The sequence below is a fragment of the Heptranchias perlo genome, chromosome 16 (assembly GCF_035084215.1).
Source record: "Heptranchias perlo isolate sHepPer1 chromosome 16, sHepPer1.hap1, whole genome shotgun sequence".
Taxonomy (NCBI): Eukaryota; Metazoa; Chordata; class Chondrichthyes; order Hexanchiformes; family Hexanchidae; genus Heptranchias; species Heptranchias perlo.
In genome coordinates, this window is record NC_090340.1 from 40,082,521 (window position 1) to 40,106,335 (window position 23,815).

The following is a 23,815-nucleotide window of genomic DNA, read 5'->3' on the forward strand; positions in this document are numbered from 1 at the left end:
CCTGGGGGGGGGTATTCACAACTTCCAAGCTCCGAGGAAGTATTTTTTCATGGTTAGCCTATAAATTTTCAACTCTAGTAAATACATTTCTGATTGACTAATCTTATTGTTTCATGGAAAGTGGATAAAGAGAATAGCTTTAATTTTTCCTGCCAAAATTCAGGTACCAGCAAGAAATTCCTACTTAAAAAGCAGCTGTGATTTTTTTTTTAAAAACCAGATCTTATGCAAGATTCCCAACCATGCAACTTGTGCTCAGTGAATGTTCCATCTCTCTATGCTGACCTTAAGATAGTGTAATTTATAGAACCAGTACCAACAGGTACAAGCTCCTAAGAGAGAAAGTTACAGAACAGAATTTTAAAAAGAACATTACTCAAAAAAAATTAGAACCCATTATTGCAAAACAATTAGTGAATCAAATGTTTTAACAAATGTCTGATGAAAAAAAAAATAACGCCATCACATTTAATCAATCTCACCTGTTCCTAATTGAGTAAGTGACAAGTTAATGAACAACAGTACCTCCAACTTCCAGTTTTCTGTGGCACGATGCTTATTACCACACTTCAAGGACCTTTATAAACTCAAAAAGCAGTGTACATCTTTGTAATGCTTGGACTAAATTGGCAAACCAGGTGCTGTTCCCACACAGGTGTACATTTCATGGTATAAACGTGGACAGACCTTGAAGTGGACAAAGTAAACCTTGTACCTTTGCAAAATAAAAGCCACATGCAATGTTAATAAAACTGTGGATTGCATTATCCTGTGAGCTACTTGTTCATTTGAGGTCAATTGCACACAGTCCAGAAATAAGTGAAGAAAATAACGAGGCTTTGTGGCACAGTGGATTAGCACACCATCCTTTTAGTATGGTCTCTTTCTCAGATGTACAAATCTGACATGAAATTAGTTTGAGCAATCTTAATCCTATAGCACAAAACTGCACATAATTTGATGCCATCATTCAGAGACCCCAAGAATGGATTAGGGGCCATCCAAAATATACCCCTTTTTTTTCAGATGCTGACTGAAACATGCGTTTCTGGGGTTTTGTGTTCGTGTTTCAGACTCTCTCTGGTATTCCGATTTTATCTCAGAACCTAAAGATTGCTGGTGAAAGAAGCAAAAACGTGACAATAGCACTAAGGTGCTGGAAGCACGTGAAGCTGACACTAGAGTGCCAATTTTCGTGGATGCCAACCCAGCGCTGGACAGGAGCAACGCACCCAAAGTGCACTGCACCTGTCAACGGAAATAGAGTAAGAAGCTACGGCATTGCTGCAGGTGCTTGTGTGCTCAGCTGCGAGCCTTGGGGAATTCTCGCTGCTACAGCTAGCAGCAGCCAGTAGGCCCCAAAAGTGCAGCTACAATCTTTTTTTATTATTAAAAAGGCTCACTTCTTCCAGGCCTGTCTTTGGTTTGCTGCCAGGCCCCATCAGGCCTCTGGTCCTAGGAAAGTCCCAGCAGAAGTCCCAAAACGAGCTTCGTGGAGTGCCCCATGGCCGCTTAAAGAGAATATTGAGGCAGGAGGGCAAGGATCCTGCCTCACACGTGATATTTCTGAGGCTGCGCTTACTGCAGGTGCAGGCCTGGCTCCGCCATCTCCTCCCACCATTCCCCAGGGACAAAGGTCAGAAAAATTGGCCCGTACATGTCCAAAAGTGTTCCATTCCCAAGCACCAAAATGCAAAAACTGAAATAACATTACAAACACAAATAGGGGTAATATACATTTTTGGGGTGTCGGCCTTGGCTCCGTGATAGCACTTTCACCTGAATAAAAAGGTCATGGGTTGAAGCCCCACTCGTTATTCCTGTGTCCTGGTCAACATTTATCCCTCAACCATCATCATTGAAACAGATTAACTAGTCATTTCTTCTCTCTGATGTTTGTGGGACCTTGCTGTGCACAAATCGGCTGCCACATTTGCCTACATTACAACAGTAAATATAAATAAAAGTATTTAATTGTGTGTGAAGCACTTTGAGATAACCTGAGGTCATGAAAGGCACTATATAAATGCAAGTTTCTTCTTTCATGACATTGTTCTATTCATTATCAAATGTTACTTTAATCATTGAATTCTGAGGAAGGGACTATATCTGAAGTATCCTATCTGTTCTCTTGCCAGATGCTGCCTGGTCTACTGAGTGTTTCTGATTTCCAGCATCTGCAGTACTTTACATTTTGTTACTTTACTTCCATCCATCTCAAACTCTTCAAATCAACTTCACACAAGTGTTTCTCTTCCCCCAGCCCCCATTCAGCTGCAAAAGACTGGGTCATGAACAGCTCCATGACCATCAATGTTATTCCATGATCAAGATCTTCACTTCAAACAGGAAGACACAACTATCCATTTTCCCTCTCCCAAAGAGAAGCAGGCCACCCTAGCGAAGCTTCATGATTAGTGATTTGATAAAGAAGTAACAAAATTCATCCCCAACAGGGAAGCAGTCTCTAGTGACCAACAATCCAGGAACTAAAAGTCCAAGCATTTGGTTGAAAACCACGTACTCCACTATCATATTGCTGAATTACAACAATACTTTATTGTGCACAAGCCAAGCAATGACAAGTGGGGTTTCAAAGTTTAGGTTCTAGATTTGAAACAGCAAAAATGTTAATGATATCTATTACCCCTAAAAATCCTTAATAAATAACATATGAAATCCTACCATGAAAGAATCTAATCATGCAGCTCAGATCAGCCATGGCTCCTTCCTCTTGTATCCGCACTGGATCTTGGTATCCTAATCCAGATAGATAATCGTAAAGGATTTGCAGAGGTCTCTCATCAGGGTCCATTCTCCTTTAAAAAGAATGTGTCAAAAATAGCATCAAGAATATAATAATTTCTTCAAAAACACAAGTAGAATCTAGAAAAGAACAGTTACACTGCTACAAGAACCCCTTTCCCTGTAATGTCAGGTGTCTAATTTCAGCCCAAAAAAGGCTCATCTCCAGCAATCTCAAAGATCAATGGAGACATTTGTTCTCAGCAAAACAAATCTATTTACCCTCACTACCAAAAGGCAAAATTTCCACAAAATGCTAGAAATTTTGGAACAACACAAATGCAGATCTGAGGTAAGATGGATGGATGGGTGAAGCAAAAGAGGATTAGATAAGATGGTTACAACATTGAGTAGCTAAATCATACAGATCAGGAACATCCTAAGTTCAACCCTTGATAAGTGCTGAATGAGCTTATCTTAGTCTTACTATCAGTGAACTACAATTCGCCTCAGTGCCCCAAAAGATTTCAGACTGGATAGAGGGGAGGGGAAAATACACAAGATTCCACCCCTGATGGCTATCCAGTGATTCTGGCTATAAGTGCATGTGCAATTGATTAGCTAATTGTTCTGCAGTAATGGGTTCTAATTTTTTTTGATGAGGTGTGTACCAATATTTGGTAAGTGATTCTGCACAACAGGGTACACCATGTTTTACTGACTGAGTTTATTCAGAGGCCTTGAGTTGGGCTATATGCTGCAGACTTTGCTCATTTTTTTAGTTCAGCAATCAATATCCATTTCAGTTCAGTTAAGTTTCTGGGATTGGTCATAGGAATGTTGCATCACTCGCATATCACCATGCAAGTCTACAAAAGACAGTTTCCTCCAAAAATCTTGCATACAATTGGACCGTACGAAAAAGATATTCCAACCACTTGCGGTTTATTTCAATCTTTAACAGTTTCTCAAGCTCCAATTTTAACCAGAGCGGAAACCGGGCAGGTGGCAAACCATGCTGACCTCAGCAGCATGCACCCCAGACGATTTCAACTCCTGGGCCTTATCTGAGTAACCCTGGTCAGCTGCCTACCCAAAACTGGCAGGTAGCTGCAGCTGGGCAGTAGTGCAATGTCTGGCAGCAGGAGGTCGGCATTGGGAACCAAAGGAATGGTCCCCAGCACTCAGTTAAGTCACGGAGAGGAAGTTTTGGGAGTGACTCGCGATCGGTGGGGGGGGGCGGGGGAGCCAGAGGCAAGGGGGGGGGGGGGGCGGGGGAGCCAGAGGCAAGGGGGGGGGGGGGCGGGGGCGGGGGAGCCAGAGGCAAGGGGGGGGGGGGGGCGGGGGTGGGGGAGCCAGAGGCAAGGGAGGCCTAAGCTTACTTGCTTACTTTGTGGGGCCCGGAGGAGCACTCCTCTTCTTCCTGGACCCATAAAGTAAGTTTTTTTTAAAAAAAAAAGGTTACAACTTACTTCTTTATTCTCTTCTGGCCCCTGCCCCTCTTCACACTAGGTTGACCTGGAGGAAAAGCCACAACTGCTTCGCCACAGTTAAAATAGCAGTCAGGCCCCAATAACATCCTCGGAGCCTAATCTGCATATCTAAAGAAGGACCCTGCCAGTTTCCAGCAAGTGTCCTTCTCGCCTGCTCAGAAGAGCAAATTAAAATTGAAGCCTGCGGGTAGAAAGTGGGACGTTAGGGGATATGTCCCCTGGGTGATTTCTACTGGGCGGGCAGAGTTAAAATCGCCCCATAATTATTTGTACCACCAGTAACTTGCTCCGCTTTTCTGCTTCTGTATAATTACCTTACTTGAAACTAAATTTGACAATTTGTTTGAAACAATCTGACAGCTTAGAATTTCGTGCCATTTAAGTGGAGATAGGAAAGCATAGTGGGTATTCTTATGGTCTCTGACGCATTGTGTTGTTGTTAAAGAAGATTCTGCTGTCTCCAGAAAACACCCAACAGTGAATTATCTTTAGAATATTAAACATTAAAAATCAGATAAAACCAGACTTATGGATCAGGAATTTAAGTCAATTCTTATATAATAGTACAGTGTTGGCACACTGGAATTTATTACTTGAATAAGAATTATGCTTAGACGGACTAGCCATGGGGAAAGGTTTCCTCTGCATATTATTTATAACAATCATAAACCTGTTCTTTATAAAAATCTTATAATTTCATTACACAGTGCACAAAGGAAATCCCACCTCATTTTATATGAGGATGAATGCATTCGAAATCTTAATTACTACATTTATTTTTCTCTAAGCTTGTTCTCCCCTCCTCTCCTGGTGCTAACTAATGTTAGAGTATGGTTCCATGGTTGCCTGCGGCCCTCCCATAACTTATTCAAGTGACCATTCTCAGTATGTGAAGCAAGACAGTAAATGTTAGTAGGCTATTTGACTGAGTGACAATACAGCCCACCCTAATCCTGTGCTCGGCCAGCTTCCACAGACACTTTCCACTGTATCCTGGATAACTCTTTTCCTTCTCTTATCCAGCAGCATTGAGGCCTCTACTGACACACAGCTGAACTCAGCATAGCACAGGGATGGCCCTGAACCCTTCCTTGTCTCTATGGCTCCGAAGCACATCGAGCAGTGCATTTACCAACTACATTAGCAGGGAACCGGGTAAGTATTACACATTTATTTGTAATCTGCACAAAGTTTTAGCCACTTAGAATGTTAAATAGCCTTAAAATAAATTGTTTTATTTTAACTATTGAGCAAAGACATTTCACATACTCCCATGAATAGTGTTGAAATAGCAACAGATGAAGTTGAAAATGACCTATGACCCACTCAAGTGTGCAACCTATGCAGAGCAGTAATAAGAGAGCAAATAAAATGTCAAACATTTATAGCTAGAACAGTAGAATACAAGTCAGAGGAAGTCATGAACAAACTGTACAGTGCTCTGGTCAAACCACACCTTGAGTGCAGTGTGCAGTTCTGGTCTCCAAGAAACAAAGGAGATATTCAAGCCCTGGAGAAGAGCTACAAGGATGTTCCCCAGTCATAGGGATCTGAGTTTTGAGGAAAAGCTGGACAAACTTGGGCTTTTCAGCCTTGAAAGGAGATGTCTGAAAGGTATAGAAGACAGCAAACAGTTTGGAAGAGATAAAACTGGAAAATCACTTTAAATTAAATTGCGGCAGTAGGACACAAGTCACAAGGGTCACAAGTGTAAACTAGTTTAGGACTGATATCACAAAGTTTTCTTTATACACAGAGTCATCAATACATGGAATGGACTCCCAGATAGCATAGTGGAGGTAAAAACCTTCGAATCTTTCAAGAACCAACTTGTTGCTGCAATGGCAGGGGGACTTTAGGGTCGGAATGGGTGAGCCACGAAGGGTTGAACGGCATTCCTCATCTATAACTGTCTTATGAGCTACTAAATTTAAAATGACTCATTGCAAATATGTTTAATGCATACAAAAACAAAAGAATCTCAACTATCAAAACTGACAATAATTTGATAGTAGTTAGTACTTTACAAAACTATCACCAAACTCTTCTACATACCTAAATTTTTCTACCACAATTAACCACATTACCCACAGAAAACTTCAACATGTTAAAAATTCATTACAACAGACCAGCTGTTCAAAACTAAGAAATAAAACCAACTAAGAGAACTGCATAAAGTATTATAAGTGCACAAAGTTGCCACATTTACAAGCCAATAAATGTCTCATGCTGATAAATGTATCGGCTTGCGATTGTAGCGTTTGCTCAATACACGCGAGTTGTACAGTACTTCAATATATAAATACCGTCAAAATTATTCCACACATGATATGGAACTAGGAAGGCTGCAAAGATTTGTGCTGGTGGCAACATGCCTCCAGCACATTCCTGACCTTAACCTTATGTTTAGCAAAGGTGGGGGGGGCGGGCGGGAAAAACAATATGGACCAGAATACCTTCTCCGGCATTAAAGTCATCACATCTTGACTTCTGGACAATGCATCTCACACACAAGCCTGGTTAATGGGCTACCATGGAAAGTATGAAGGAACTGCCGTGCATTATCTGAAAATGCTTTTTAAAAAAGGTGTTCAAAATTATTTAGTTTGAGCAAAATACACAAAACAGAGGTGCAAGATTTACAGTACACCCTCAAGGAAGGCATTTAGAACTCATTTGAAAGTCAGGTTTTTCAACTCTGGAATAAACTGTATTCTTGCATTCTCTGCCATCCATCCTTTACACACACTAACATATCACAGCAAATTGAACTTAAAACTATTAGCACTTTTTAAATGAAATACAACGTAATTTCATTTTTATACCTCTATGCTATTACCTGCATCTCTATGAGCTCCAATAACATACTAAATATATTATTGGAACACCAGTTTTCTTTTCATCGGGTGGAGGACATAACCTTAATGCAAAATTTTATAACACATACAGGAATACCTCGAGACCAATAACTTTACTTTTCAACTGTGAAAGCACAAAATCTAGCAAATATTTGGTCATAAGTAATTTCTGCAGTGGCACATCATACTGCTGTAATAATTGTACCATAGATTCAACAATGAATACAGCCAGGTCATTTGGCAGTCTCTGCTGCCTCAATTAACCCCCATTTTTGAACCAAAAAAAGGTTTCCTCTTGTTTTTAGTGCAGCCCTTGCCATGGAAGAATAAAGAATAATATTTGTATGGAATGTGGAATTGTTGGCAATGATACAAGAAGAATGTAGTTTGATTCATGTTCATAGAATCATAGAAAGTTACGGCACAGAAGGAGGCCATTCAGCCCATCGTGTCAGTGCTGGCTGAAAAAGAGCTATCCAGCTTAATCCCACTTTCCAGCACTTGGTCTGTAGCCCTGTAGGTTACGGCACTTCAAGTGCACATCCAAGTACTTTTTAAATGAGTTAAGGGTTTCTGCCTCTACCACCCTTTCAGGCAGTGAGCTCCAGACCCCCACCCGCTGTTCACAGAAAACGGTAAATGAATTGGATGGGCATATGCTGAGGAGGTGGTATGTTGAAAGAGGTGTTAGAAGGACAAATGAAAGGAAAAAGACCAGGAGGGAGGAACAGGAGGATGCTTCTGAACCATCTGAAGAATGGGAGATCGTACAGAGAACTGAAGAGAGAAGCACAAGTCAGTTGTTTGGACAAGGGAGAATTGAGCCAGTACCTTCTTTAGGCAGACCACTGATGGAATGTGGTAAGCACAGTGTCCTCAGCAACAGAAATCAGCATGCCAGTTTAAATATTAACAATTCTGCTCATAATTAAATTTTCAAAAGCTTTTATGCTGCAAGAGAGAGCAGGGAATGTATTATATCCTGTGTTTGATCAGCTTGAGATCCTCTGTTCTAATATAAAATACAATGGAATGTTCATTATAACTATTTTAGGGAATTCTCAACTCAGTTCCTAGAAAGTGACAGAGCACAAGTCTATTGAGAACTCCCTTGCAATACCATTTCTGAGCACCTACACTCATTGCAGAAAGTAGAGCATTAAACCTTATTGATACCTGCGCATCAGATAGATCACTGATTTTCCTACCCTCAGGAACTCCTTCTGTGAACCCCTCTGCTTTGCTACAGCTCTCCCCACCTTTAAAAGCCTTCTTAAAGCTTATGTCTTCAATCACAATTTTGGCAATCTCCTCTAATTTCCCTCTTACTTGGGTCTGCCCCCAACTGTGAATGCTTTAAAATATTTGCAACATTAAAAGCACTACATAAATACAAGTTGTTTCCATTTATCTTCAAATTATGACTTATAATGCATGATGACTGTAAAAATACAAAAAATAACAAGACATTTGAAAATTAACAAGTAAGCTTTCTGTTCCAATAAATTTCTAGAAAAGAAAGTAAAAACTGCAATGATTTTGGTAGGGAAAAAAATAAATCAGCACCTGTGAACCCTTGGGAATTGTGCATGTGCACACAGGATGATGGTAGGACAAAGCTCAGCTATGCTGCCTTCACCCCTCCCCCACAACCCCTGCAAATTCCATGGGAGAATGCCCTATTACTTAATGTCTAGGCTCACTGGTGAAATATGGCAATTTGGTTAATATACGAGATGGCTGCTGGTGTTTATTGAATCATATCCCACAATCAGTCATCTTAAGGAAAGAAAAAAGAAAAAGGGAGAATAATGGAAAAAAAATTACACCTCACCTCTATCAAATGCCTTCATCAAACTTCCTTCTGCTGGAATGACAACTCAGCCATGGACTTATTGAATCACCCAGCAAGAGGCAGTCGAGGTAGACATCTAGAGAGCAGGCCTACCCAGGACTGAAGTTTTGTCCTCCTGCATTACCAGGCCCACATACTTAGTCAACATCCTGCCACCTCTCAGTCAAAAATATGGACCAGAAAAGTAAGGTATTCCAAAAGGTTCATCTTATTGCAACCATAATTGAGCTTCCACCAGGAAAGATTATCAGAATTACAGGTTTTAAATAATAGATTATTATTGAAATAATAGATTATCTATAATAGATAAAAAGGACAAATGTAAGGAATCTTACAACCCCAGTCAATCACCGGCATCTCCACATCATGGCTACTATCGACACCACAAACTGCCGGCTCACAGTGGTAAGGAAACTATAACCTGGTGTTGTAAGATTCCTTACATTTGTCCACCCCAGTCCATCACCGGCATCTCCACATCATAGATAAAAAGGAGGGAGAGAGAAAACAGGGAACTACAGACCGTTTAGCCTAACATCAGTAGTAGGGAAAATGCTAGAATCTATTATAAAGGATGTGATAACAGGACATTTAGAAAATATCAATGGGATTAGACAAAGTCAACATTGATTTATGAAAGGGAAATCATGTTTGACAAATCTACTGGAGTTTTTTTTTTAGGATGGAACTGGTAGAATAGATAAGGGAGAACCAGTGGATGTTTTTTTTTATTCGTTCATGGGATGTGGGCGTCGCTGGCGAGGCCAGCATTTATTGCCCATCCCTAATTGCCCTCGAGAAGGTGGTGGTGAGCCGCCTTCTTGAACCGCTGCAGCCCGTGTGGTGACGGTTCTCCCACAGTGCTGTTAGGAAAGGAGTTCCAGGATTTTGACCCAGCGACAATGAAGGAACGGCGATATATTTCCATGTGGTTTATTTGGATTCTCAGAAGGTCTTTGATAAAGTTCCACATTAGAGGTTAGTGTGCAAAATTAAAGCACATGGGATTGGGGGTAATATACTGGCATGGATTGAAAATTGGTTATCTGACAGGAAACAGAGAGTAGGAATAAATGGGTCTTTTTCAGGGTGGCAGGTGATGACTAGGGGGGTACCACAGGGATCAGTGCTTGAGCCCCAGCTATTCACAATATATATCAATGATTTGTTTGAGGGAACCAAATGTAATATATCCAAGTTTGCTGATGACACGAAACTAGGCTGGATCATGAGTTGTGAGGAGGATGCAAAGAGGCTTCAAGGCGATTTAGACAAGTTCAGTGAGTTCTTTTTTATACGTTCATGGGATGTGGGCGTCGCTGGCGAGGCCAGCATTTATTGCTCATCCCTAATTGCCCTCAAGAAGGTGGTGGTGAGCCACCTTCTTGAACCGCTGCAGTATGTGTGGTGAAGGTTCTCCCAGAGTGCTGTTAGGAAGGGAGTTCCAGGATTTTGAGCCAGCGACAATGAAGGAACGGCGATATATTTCCAAGTCGGGATGGTGTGTGACTTGGAGGGGAACGTGCAGGTGGTGTTGTTCCCATGTGCCTGCTGCTCTTATTGATGGTGGGGGATTCAGCGATGGTAATGCCGTTGAATGTCAAAGGGAGGTGGTTAGACTCTCTCTTGTTGGAGATGATCATTGCCTGGCACTTGTCTGGCACGAATGATACTTGCCACTTACCAGCCCAAGCCTGAATGTTGTCCAGGTCTTGCTGCATGCGGGCTCGGACTGCTTCATTATTTGAGGGGTTGCAAATGGAACTGAACACTGTGCAATCATCAGCGAACATCCCCATTTCTGACCTTATGATGGAGGGAAGGTTGTTGATGAAGCAGCTGAAGATGGTTGGGCCAAGGTCACTGCCCTGAGGAACTCCTGCAACAATGTCCTGGGGCTGAGATGATTGGCCTCCAACAACCACTACCATCTTCCTTTGTGCTAGGTATGACTCCAGCCACTGGGGAATTTTCCCCCTGATTTCCATTGACTTCAATTTTACTAGGGCTCCTTGGTGCCACACTCGGTCAAATGCTGCCATAATGTCAAGGGCAGTCACTTTCACCTCACCTCTGGAATTCAGCTCTTTTGTCCATGTTTGGATAAAGGCTGTAATGAAGTCTGGAGCCGAGTGGCCCTGGCGGAGCCCAAACTGAGCATCGGTGAGCAGGTTATTGGTGAGTAAGTGCCGCTTGATTGGTGTCATCGACACCTTCCATCACTTTGCTGATGATTGAGAGTAGACTGATGGGGCGGTAATTGGCCGGATTGGATTTGTCCTGCTTTTTGTGGAAAGGATATACTTGCCATGGAGGGTGTGCAGCAAAAGTTCACCAAACTGATCCCTAGGATGGCAAGACTGTCATATGAGGAGAGATTGGGTCGACTCGGCATGTATTCACTCAAGTTTAGAAGACTGAGCGGGGATCTCATTGAAACATATAAAATTCTGACAGGGCTAGACAGACTGCATGCAGGGAGGATGTTTCCCCTGGCTGGGGGTCCAGAACGAGAGGTCACAGTCTCAGGATACGGGGTAAGACATTTAGGACTGAGATGAGGAGAAATTTCTTCACTCAGAGGGTGGTGAACCTGTGGAATTCTCTACCACAGAAGGCTGTGGAGGCCAAGACACTGAATATATTTAAGAAGGAGTTAGACCGATTTCTAGACACAAAAGGCATCAAGGGGTATGGGGAGAGAGCAGGAATATGGTATTGAGATAGAGGATCAGTCATGATCATATTGAATGGCGGAGCAGGCTTGAAGGGCCAAATAGCCTACTCCTGCTCCTATTTTCTATGTTTCTATAGATACCATTGTAAAATGTTCCACCTAGCTTTATTCCATTATTAGCTGTAGCAAGCTAGGATAGACCCATCACATAAACCATTTAAAAAATATTTAATAAATCAGTATCTGTGGATCAGCAAGACTCCACACATTCCCTGCCTCCACCACCAAATTTGGATGTCCATATATGCAAAGATCAAAGACAGACAGGTCCTTTAAAAGGCAATTGAACATTATTGCCCATTGCTACTGATTGGGGAAATTGTCTGCCAATTGCTCCTTTTTAAATGTCAACAAAATGAGCTGACCTTTAGCCTGCTGAATGAACAGGTGTTCCAAGTGGTTAGCACATAAAGGGATTGATATGGGGTAACAAGCCATAGATCACACCACCAATTAGGGCAGTGCTCCGAGATCCATTGCTGGCAATGTATTTTTACAGGATATAGTGCATTTTTATGGAATATTAGGTTTGGAGTATCAGATGATCATAGCAGTTCGTCACGAGCAAGTTATCAAGTCTTTCCCACAAGTGAAAAAAAAATGATCGACTATTAAGTTGTTTAATAACAGTATTCTGCTCCTAGCCTGCCATTTCATATATCCTTTTGAAGGCTAATTCAACCATTTGTAGTTTCAAAGCATGTATTCAGCTGTTACTTCTTGCAAGTTAAATCATTATATTCATGCTCATTTGCACAGCAGGAAAATGTTTAATCCTGTTTGGACATCATGCCTACAAGACATACAAACAACAACTGGATATCTAGTTAACAAATTAAAAACTTCAGAATCACAAAATAAAATTGCTCTGGTTAAAAAAAAAGTACTATTGACCAGCAAAAAGTGACAGTCTGACGCTAGAATCCAAAGACAAAAATCACTATCAAGTTATTAGTTACATCACACAGGAAGAAATGAAAAAAAATGTCCAAGACATTCACTAGATTTCTGTGGACAGCAGAGGAGTTAGACAGTATGCAATGAACAAAGAGTATAATTGCAAAAAAAATCAGATGCTCTTAAAATAGACTATGTATCTAGACAAGATAAAAGGAAACGGGGACCAAAAATTATGCTCAGCTTGAGCATAAGTCTGGGAGAGATTCCCCAGGATTAGGAAAGGATTAAAAAAAAACACCTATCTCGAAACCAGCAAGATTAACATTAATCAATTTAGAGATCTCATGGGTGAACACTTGGAAAAGCATAACTTAGTTAAAGGATTGTCAGCAATAATACAAGAAACAGAGGTCATGCTTAAGGATCTAGTGGATTTTTAAAAAACATTACTAAAATGGTGTTGATACTATATACTTGGATTTTCAAAAATCTTTTGACAAGGTTCCACATTCAAAGTTAATGGCTAAGGTAAGGAGTCACATAGTAGGACAGCAAGACAGGCAATTGGCTTAAAAAACAGGAAAAAGGGAGCAGCTATAAATTAGAATTTTTCAAAGCCTGGAAAGAAATTAAAAAGCGTAGCCCAAAAATTAGTCTGCGAGCTCTTGCTATTTTCAAAAGTATAATTATTTCAAGGAAAGTGTAATAAGCAAAAGCTCCATGTTGGAAGAAGATATTAGGAGGCAGAACGAATAATGAGTTAAAATGCAACCAAATTCAGATCGATTTACATCTTTTACATAACTGGGCCAAAAGGTGCCAATGAAATTCAATGAGCTAAATACAACAGTTTTAAAAATTGGAAATTTAGGAAGAAGGGAGGTCAGGCAAAGAGTAATTCACCCAGAGTAATAGAGTTGTGAAATAAGTTACCAGGGAAGGCCGTGGAAGCAAGCAGAGATCAAGCGACAATTTTCTGGAACAAGGTGGCACTGAGGGATAGAGTGTAAAGCTAGATAGGTGGGTTTGGGCTATGAAAAAGCAACAGCACTTATTCAGATACAATGGTCTTTTCCTGTTGCCAAAAAATCTTGTATTCTGAATACATTTTCACTGTTACTTTTATTCTTGGAACATTTTGAATATCAGTTTCCTTCTACGTTCTTTTCCTTCTTGTACTTCCAACAACTTGTCGATTTAGGGTTAGGATTGTTCGTTTCACTCGTAGGACTGTCACTAACATGGTCGGACATTGGCACTGCACGTTACAGCAGCACTGCATAATATGTAGGTGTGCACACACAAAACACAGTTATGTATAGCATCACCTAATGTGGTTGTATTCTGTATTTGCCTAAAATAATTGTATTACCTAAAACTAATTGTGAACTGTCAGAATGATTGTTTGTTTGAACCCTACATTCAAATCATTCATAACAGGATGACTTTTTCTTATGCTATAAAACATATAAGTAGTGTCTTTGAACTGTCAGACAAGAATCCACCAAAGTGGTAATAACTAAAAGAACCTTTAGGATGGTTAAAACAGGATAAGGAAGAAAACTAAAAAGCAAAATAACCTTGAGGATGGTTGAAAATAAGACAAAGAAGAAAACTGGTCATTAACAAGTGGGTAATAAAAATGTGAGGAGAATAGGTAAAGTTGTGGTCGTCAGATAAGGGAAGCCTGCGGTAGGCCAGGAACATCGAGACAGGTTGAGTAGTCAACCTGGATGAGGAACAGAAGGACAAAGCCATTGTTCGGGCATACAGACCCAGATACGCTAGGAAGGGCAGAATGTTGAGGGTCATCTGAGAATAATACTGTATTATGAATTGTAGAAACAATAAATAAACTAAGTTAGGAATTTAAATCAATTATGTCTGGTTCCTGATTCCGAGTCACACTGAAATCTAAACAGGCTGACATATTAATCTACAGTTTGGGCAACTGTAAATATTTTAAGTCGAGATGGATTCTAATTAACTCAGACTAAACAGTATAATAAACATATAGTCTACATTATGGAACAGTAGGATTTTGGGCCATGCCCATGATTAAATTCTGTGAAACTGCAAACCAAACCATATATTCCACAGAAAAAAAAGTCAGTAATGAAGCAAGATAAACAGATTGTTATTTACCCAAAAAGAAATAAATATGCCGGTGGTAACAGATCATAGGTGATTTAATGCATGCATCTCTAAAGGTCCACGACCAGTGCCGAGAAGCTATAGTGAAAGCAAATAGAGTATTAGGGACGAACCATTATGAAACAAAAAGCCCCATCTAGAATACTGTGTCCAGCTTTGGTTCCCTCACATCTTAGGAGGTATAGAGGCCCTGGAAAAGGTTCAGAGGAGGGCCATTAGATTAATAAATAGCATAAAAACCCTTAGTTATCACCATAGGCTCAGGGAGCTGGGTCTTCTTACTCTGGAAAAGCAGACTTTGGGGAGACTTGATTGAAATATTTAAACTGATGAGACTAGACTGTATACAGATTCTTTGAATTAGATAAGTTAGCAGGAATGGGTGGGGATGTGTGTATAAATTATGTAAGCATAATGTCAGAAGATTTTTCTTTTCACAGAGGTTCATTGACCTTTGGAATAAGCTTGTGGATTGGGTGCAGATTCACTGCAAGGGTTCAAAAGGGAGCTGCCAGAGTTCCTGAGGAGGCTGATATTACTGCGTAAAGACAGGTGGGATGTTTGGTGACGGACCTCATGGTCACCATTATTTCCCGGAACTTTTGAGGGGCAAAGAGGAATTTCCCAGAATTCTTGTCCCTAAATTGGCTCAGAGTTTTTTTTTAAATTTGCCTCTCCCAGGAGATTACATGGCTGCTGGTGAGTGGGAGCATTGGGGTCGTGCTGTCTAGTTGCAACACAGCTGAATGGGACAGACTCAATATTCTGTATGTATGTTTTGCACACTGCGTGCCTACAATATGTTCAACCTTCTTCTGCTAGATACATGTACTAAAAACAAGCCAAAACGTAAGTCACTGTCATCCTTCTTCAATCTGTTCCTACCTCCAAATGTTTATGTTCATGGAATACTACTTGGTGGAATGGGGAAAAAAATTTAAATTACTAATTCAAATCCGTAGTGGTGCTTTAGCTTTCTGTACAAGTAACACTTTTCCATTAACACCAGCAAGTGTGAGGAGACAAATTCAGCAGGTCACCACTCACCATTCTGAAATTAAAATATCAGATATCAAATTAACAGGGGCACAATGTGATAAAGCAACAGGCAATGAAGGAAAGTATACTCATTCCCCAATGCCACTAAGGTGTTGGTCTCAGCCACACTGCTGTGTGGCGATCAGAAGCCTCATTGTGGGGTACAAGGAGAGAAAGAAGAAAGAAATAGTAAATATATAACGACTACCTAGAAATGATTTTCAGGTAGTAATCTCAAAGAATCGCAAAGTCACAAGCACAAGAACATTTTATCACAATCACCTGACCACAAGATGAGATTATTCTCTTCAAATTGTTCCCCAAAATATTTTTTTGTAATATATACTGTAGAGCTGGGGAAGGGAGATTTATTTTGTTTTTGTCTGCACCAGTTATCATAATGGACACCAAAGGCAAGGATATTCCATGCAATCGATGGACAACAGTATTCCCACTGATTGAGAGATAATCACTGGAAATTAAGAACGATCATCTACAACAGAGTACTGATGGCGGTACCATCTTTTGGATAAGACATTACATCGAGGCCCCATAAGAACATAAATAGGAGCAGGAGTAGGCCACACATCCCCTCAAGCTTGCTCCGCCATTCAATAAGATCATAGCTGCCTCCTCAGGTGGAAATAAAAGATCCCATGACACTACCTGAAGAAGAGTGGAAAGTTCTCCCAGTGCCCTGGTCAATATTTATTCCTCAACCAACATAATTAAAATAGGTTATCTCATCATTATCTCATTACGGTTATATAGGTATCATAAAAAAAGTGTTAGAATGTATGAATTTAAGATGAGGACTGCATTACATCTGTAAGTCCTGGTCCAATTATTGTACATCCGCTAAACCCACTTCACTTGAAGACTACACTGTCTTGACTCCCCATGGAGTCACTGAAGATCAACTGGTAGGATGAATTTTGGTGACAAGTTTAACAACTTTCTTTTTTGTTTGCTATGTTTGAGCAACTTAATTAAAAGTAGACAACAGAGCGAAACCATCTTGGAGCAGTTACAAAGTCTGAGTGGAAGAGGAGGCTGATCCTTGTGTTTTAAATTTTTTTTGAATATAAAAAACAGCACTATTGTCACCAACAGCTCTGACCTCTACTACAGTAATATTAAGGAGGCAACCTCCAAAGGCAAGGAGACACCTAGAGATGTGGTTTTCATCAGCTCTGACAAAAGCAGTGTTTATAGTTGCTCCAGGAAGAACTTTAAATGCTGCCGCGGAAGTAGAGGCTGCCATGTTATATTATTTGGAACTACCAATCTGTAATTTTTTGAGCCAATAGGATTGCATATACTTAGGTAATTTAAATCCTCTTGTAGCACAAATATATCTCAAAGTTTATTAATTTTTATCCCCCCACCCCCTCAAAAAAACTTCTCTCCATATACGCATTTTGTCGGACTATGACTTTTTGACTGGTCACCCAAATGTCATCACTGGATGTTTCTGAATATAACTGCCAGCATTTAACACTTAATACTGTAAAAGTACACGATAAAGTCCAATGACCTCCATACAGAAGAGTATTTTTTTTAAGGTGGTTGTTCCTACCTGATGAGATCTCCATGGAGATGCAGGTAGAGGTCATCCCTATCCTGAGTACACAGCTCTGCTGTTGTGGTTTCAGTACTGCAGAGTACCAGCTGCAGGTCCGGACCAGATGATGATGAGGAAGCGCATGATAAGGATGACAGTAATGCACCCGAGGAAGAGGTGGAGGAAGAAGCATTCGCCGACACCATCTCCTTTCCATCAATATATACACATCCCCTTCGTACGTCCCCTTTGAGCCACTCTCTCTCTCGTAAACCCAGACTACTCTTCCTTCCAAGGCAACTCCTGCTGGCATTGCGCTTCATGTTCCTCTATGAAAGGAAAGATTGATAAAATGTATCAGAATGTGTCTGAGCTACCAATTATCCAGGGCTCAAGTTTCTAAGACTCAAAACTGAAGCTCAGGTGGAAATGGTATAGTTAGGGTGCATGAAGCATGTGCAGAATAAGACAGGTAACTATTACACACACATTTGTAAAACCAAAAGTTAGTATGCTACACCAGTACTAATGGCCTTAACAGTGTTTATTTTTAAAATACTTACTGAACAGCAGATTAAGTGGCACGACACACTGGTGTAAGCATTGGAGTGAAATAAAATGCACACAAGCTACAACATAAAATGATTTCTATTTTTTGATAGAATTTGGGGAGGGGAGAGACAAAGATGAGAATAAGAATGAAACTCAGCTTTTAGAAGCTGTGAATCAAGTTAGGCATTTTATACTACTGATATTATATAAAGAATTTTCAGTACACCCCAAACATTATAAAGTAACATTTTCAAATGCTAGATAATGGGATCTACAAAACTATTTTATTTGTCCACACTGCAGACTGATAAATTTCATTTTTTTAAATTCTAGAAAACTCACTTCTGGGTCACATAAAAATGTTAATTGCCCCATTTAAAACTAACAGCATTTGTACAAAAAAGAAAAAAAGTCTTTTTCTCATACAAAACAACAGTATGTTTTAAAAAAAAACAAAGCGGGGGAAAAGGACGCCTTGGTCGTAATCAGAACACAGTAATCTGCAATCCCAAAATGCACTGAAGTGCAACAAAATACATGTCTCACTGGCATAACATGGTTACAAATGTTAATCTGCATCTGATTAAGAGTAAAATGCATAAAACTGCAATTGAACACTATTTATCATTTATCAGGGCAAAATTATCCAAGCAAAACATCTTACAAGGTTCTTTTCTGATGCCGAGAGAACTGGGCACTGCATATTGTTCAAAATGCATCACTGGATCAAGTATATTTGCTACAACAAATTGCATACTTCCATTAAAATTAAAGTTTTAATGTTGCAGAGCAGTGAAATTTTATTACAGCATAAAATTCACCAAAACTGCCAATTCTACAGAATTTCAATCTATTTACAAAACAGATGACAATGTTCCTTTAAATTAAAACCCATCACCCAGGGCACAGTGACCTATATCGAAATGAATGCAAAGCACATTACATTTTACAAGGACATCAAAGGTGCTTTTTAGACTTCTCGGCATTTGCTTTTTGCAGTAATGGCTAGAGAAATACAGCAGCCCTAAGCACTGGAGAGAGGTGACAGCGCAGGTGTCTATATTAACTAAGTGTCACTTTTGAGACAACTTATTGGTCATTCTCTGATTGCTAGAATATGACAATCTCATTTGTAACTAGTAATCATATCAGTCCATAATTGTCACTATCTGGCGATCTCACTGGTCAAAGGTAAACATGTGACAGTTGATTATTCAGTGAACAATTGATGAGGTTCTGTTTAAATGCCAGTAAAAGCAGCCATTCAGTGGATTTCAGTTTATACAACAACCACCTGCACAAATCCTCAAAAATCCAAAACTCAGTATTTGCCAGAATTAAGTCAACAATGAACAGTGTTGATATTAGCTATCCTTCCCTATGCCAGGAATCTCTACCATTTGCAGCTATTCAGCCTCCTGCACCATACTGTTCTTATGATATCACTGACCCTACAAATGTAATATAGTGATAGAAAGCAAGATTTGTTCTGTTTCACAGAAAGAGACAAAAGTGTATAGTAGAACAGGAGAGTTGTGATCAACAACCAGTCTGAGCAGAAAAGGAATGAGGCAGCAGGAGATTGTAGTCTAGCACCAGCCTTTGACCCACGAAAAACCCCACAGGATATTCAGTGGTAGTACAAACCCTCAAAATATTCAAAACAAACAATTACATACTGGGTTTTCATGAAATAGTCCAGCCACAATATAATTTGATTCACTCTAATCACTTTTTAAAATTCTCATCCTTGTTTTCAAATCCCTACACTGTGAAGTAGGGATGATCTGCGATGATCCCAACACCCTAATTCTGGCCTCTTAAGCATCCCCGATTTTCTTCGCTCCACCATTAGCAGCCGTGCCTTCAGCTGTCTGGGCCCTAAGCTTTGGAATTCCCTCCCTAAATCTTTCTGCCTCTCTCTCTCCTCTTTTAAGACGCTCCTTAAAACCTACCTCTTCGACCAAGCTTTTGGTCACCTGACCTAATATCTCCTTATGTGGCTCGTGTCAAATTTTGTTTGATAATCGCTCCTGTGAAGCATCTTGGGACGTTTTATTATGTTAAAGGCGCTATTATAAATGCAAGTTGTTGTTTGCTACCCCACCAACCCCAAGTGATGAAAGCTTTAATGTATACTTTTCAAGTCACCTACAAATCATGGACAAATCAAGTATGTTACCATTTTTGTTTTAAGAATATAATGAGTTTGTGAGTTTTAAATAACCAAGCTCTGATAAAACTGTATTATACAACCAAATAAAAGAGGCCAATGCTACTGGGTGAAAGGCAAAAAAACTGTCAATCTGTTTACCACAGTCAGTGAGAAGAAGAAACCAGCTAGAATATCAAGTCACAAAGAGTGCAGATGGAACAGAACATGCAGCGAATTTGACTCACCACTTTCATTTTTGGTGTCTCATTTTAGAAGGCCATTGCCCCCATTTCGAATACCAATCAAAGCTCTATTAACAAAATACATTACTAAAATATTTCAACAGTATTGATGAATAACATTTTTAAGTCACATGAAACACGGATTACTTCACACTCTCTGCATCTGATGATCTGGCCACTGGTAATTCTTATAGGTTTCGCCGTTCAGCCAGATATTAGACTACACATATAATGAGACAAGAGACACAACATTTTACAACTATTTACCTTCAATTTATTTTACTGTATTTATTTTAAAATATGTGGACGACATAAATGAACAAATGTAAAGTCTCGCAATATCCTGTAAAAATCTACAGAGTATCTGTATTTCTGATATTAAGATGAGCATTAATAGTTAAATAAAAGGTAGCGCGACCTTAAAATTTCACTGCGTTTACTCTGCTCAAACGGGGAAAAGCTGATCACCTGGAATCCGCTGCGTTGAAATCATAATGTTTTAACATGGCAAATCTATGGTCTAAAATTACTAATTAAGCTAATCAGCATCAATGGATAACTTTTTTGGAATATATTTGATCGAAGAAGCAGCGTCGCTTAAAAATTCAACATTAGGGATTAGAACAAATATTCTACAGAGGTCAATTAATATCAGCCACACTGTGAAGCATACCTTTAAGACGCGCACTCCCCTCCCTGCAACCGCCGAGCTCGAGTCGCATCCGGGGACGGGCTTTGGCTGAGGGGAGACCGGCTCCACCATCACTGCGGCGCCGGCAACCAGAGCGCTTCCTAACTGGCACTTGGGCTCCACATCGCCGACCAGCCCCGACGTGCAGGGAGTTCGCTTTCCCGCCTCCGTCTCCGCCGCCGAGGATGTTACCTCAGCCATTAATGCGGTTAAACCCGCATTCAAAACAAATTAACTAACATAAAAAGCCAGAAACGTCAGGGGGGGGGAGGGGCGCGGCAATCTGATGTGATGCAGGCTCTTAGTGTTCTTCAGCTTTCGCCCGTCGCCATGATGACAGCGATGTGCCGGAGAGAGGCGGCCGTGGCGCTTCAGCAGGGAACTACGCTCATCTGCATATTCCTCATGCATTATTCATCCACACGTGCGTCATTTGCATAGTAACGCGCGGCATTATTCATGAGCTACGTTTACTGCGTCATAAAACCTATACCCACAAAGAATGCCCCAAACTGAGTGAATGATGGGAATAATGTGAAAGATGTAATTTGCTAGTGTAGTGTATTGACTAGGTTCATTCAGTAACATCATTATTTAAGTATATAATCCAGTTGTAGAGACTCTTAGTCTATCAGGAAGCTTCTATTAAAAAACTGCACCAAAAATTTGGTTCAAATATGGTTATCAGGGCTCAATATTGAAGACTTGGGACATGATTAGGACAATTTTTTACGAATTAGTTTTCAGATTTGTATTTCAGTTAGTACTGTACCTGTAATTTTAACAAAGTATAACATTTGCAGTGATAAATATGTTCTCTAAGTTAATGACAGTATGCCAAAAATGACATTATTATGCACTTTTCTATTTGTAAGCTTGGTTATTTATCTTCCAAGCTTTTTTGGGACGACAGCAGCCTTTGGAAGAAAATAGGTCATCCCACTGCTACAGATAACCCGTATTAATGATTTGTAAATGTTTAATCTAATTTCACGTTTGGTAATTCGAGGATCCTGAAGATATCGTGCTCAAATTGTAATTTCCAAAACTGCATTATATAAACAATGTACTTTTGCTGCCGTCCGTGGCGATTCAATAGGAGTCAATTGTACTGAGTACTTTCCCGAGCTTCACATTCATTTACTCAGTTATTTACAGTATTGTCAGCACTGATATGGAGCACTCTGGAACAATGTCTCAAATTGACACGCTGACTGATACATTTAATGAATTGATACAATGTGAAATCAACACCCAATCTGCACAATGTATAGGACATGAACATTTAATTACCAGTTGAGTAGGTCTATAGATTCACTGCTTAACAGCAACAATAATGTTAGCAGATATAAAGACCACTACAGTATTTTAGCTAAATATTTTACTCCTCCACAGCTTCTACAACTTCAGATTTTATAAGTAGCGAATATTTTTGAATCGGGACCTGGAGGACAGTGAGAGATCTGCGGTCGGCTTTAGTATTCGATGTAGTGCTATTTGTCAAATCAATCACTGTATCCAGATTCCATTGTATTTCTATGTACATATTAAAGCTTCTTAAGTAATCTCTTGGAGTCTTCCCTTAATAAATCAATTTCTCTTGGTGTGCATTATGGTTCAAAGACATAATTTCAACCTTAGCCTGAGTTTGAAGGGAAATGGAAGCCCGACAGACTGGCAAAGAACCCAGTTCCATATTCACTGTTAGCATTGGTGGTGTCGCCACTATTGAATATGCCAGCGTGTACTAAGATTTTCAGTTTCCATATACTGTGACACATTTATCCAATGCTGGCACTACATCCTGCCCAAAATGCCAAGGAGAAATGATGACAAATGGAGCTGATGATGAAGCTGTGAAGTCATTCTTCTCTCATCATTCACCTACCCAATTCAGATCAAAGTCCAAAGTTTTTTTTAAATGAAAAGTTTACTTTTTAAAATTTAGTGCTGAAAATGGTGGTTTGCTGCACCTGTTAGCAAAAAATCTAAAATAGTTATTAGTATCATCAGGGCTTAGACCTGTACAAGCAGGCAAAAATAGAAAGGCATTTGCCACACTGCTTGCAGGTGATGTTCTTGTGCCTCAGGTCTCCTAAGCAGCAGATCATCAGAAGTTCCAGAAACCATTGCAATTGATAATAGAAGAAAGTAGAAAGGGATTTTTAACATTTTTTATCAATTAGTGCTAAAAATCTAAATGCAAAGAAGGGCCAATGATGCTGAGCCAACAGGACTGAAATGTATTACACATATGGCATGCCAATAGCACAGAACTAACCTCATGTCATTTTGCAAGGTTAGCTCACTTCCATTATTTGGAATATTCTTCCTGCCCACATTAATTGAAATTCAGTGAATGTGCAGTGGTTAAAGTGGAATTTCTGAAGAATTTGTCCATTTCCCCACCCTACTTGTGTATCTTTAGCCCCTTCCCTGCAACATTTGCCCATACACTTGCAACATGCAGGGTTTCATAAAACCATACTCACAAGGTAAAAGAGCTAGTTAATTTTTCAGAAAATGTAACAAGCTTTTGTAGATGATACAATGCAACTGTTTAAAATATATGCCCAACCTAGAGTCCTTTCCAGAACCAATCTCATTCCATTCCCATCCGGCCTCCAGTAGTTCCCCAATCTGCAGGGCTCCAGACTGTGTTCCTCCCTGTAACCATAATTGGTCTATGTTAGGCCCCAACGTCCCCACTCACACCTGCTCCTGACCTCAATCTTCCCTGCCAGGTTGCACATAATTCCATTATCCAGTCACTCCTCCCAGCTGCTAATTACACATAGCCCCTGTGACCTGGCCATTGTCTCTAAGTGTTA

At 40.1% G+C, this 23,815-nt stretch overlaps 1 protein-coding gene across 1 annotated transcript in view; it reads right to left on the reverse strand.

Annotated features, from left to right (window-relative positions):
* The window catches only part of LOC137333698 (PH domain leucine-rich repeat-containing protein phosphatase 2-like), a 146,194-nt gene extending 124,829 nt beyond the window's left edge, over positions 1–21,365 (reverse strand). Inside the window, exons 1-3 of the mRNA XM_067997996.1 lie at positions 20,967–21,365; positions 17,360–17,673; positions 2,686–2,819 (exon numbers count right to left, since the gene is read on the reverse strand). Of these exons, the coding sequence (XP_067854097.1) occupies positions 2,686–2,819; positions 17,360–17,673; positions 20,967–21,185 (667 nt within the window). The 5' untranslated portion in view covers positions 21,186–21,365. The remainder of the gene's footprint in view (positions 1–2,685; positions 2,820–17,359; positions 17,674–20,966) is intronic.
* Positions 21,366–23,815: the final 2,450 nt, after the last annotated feature.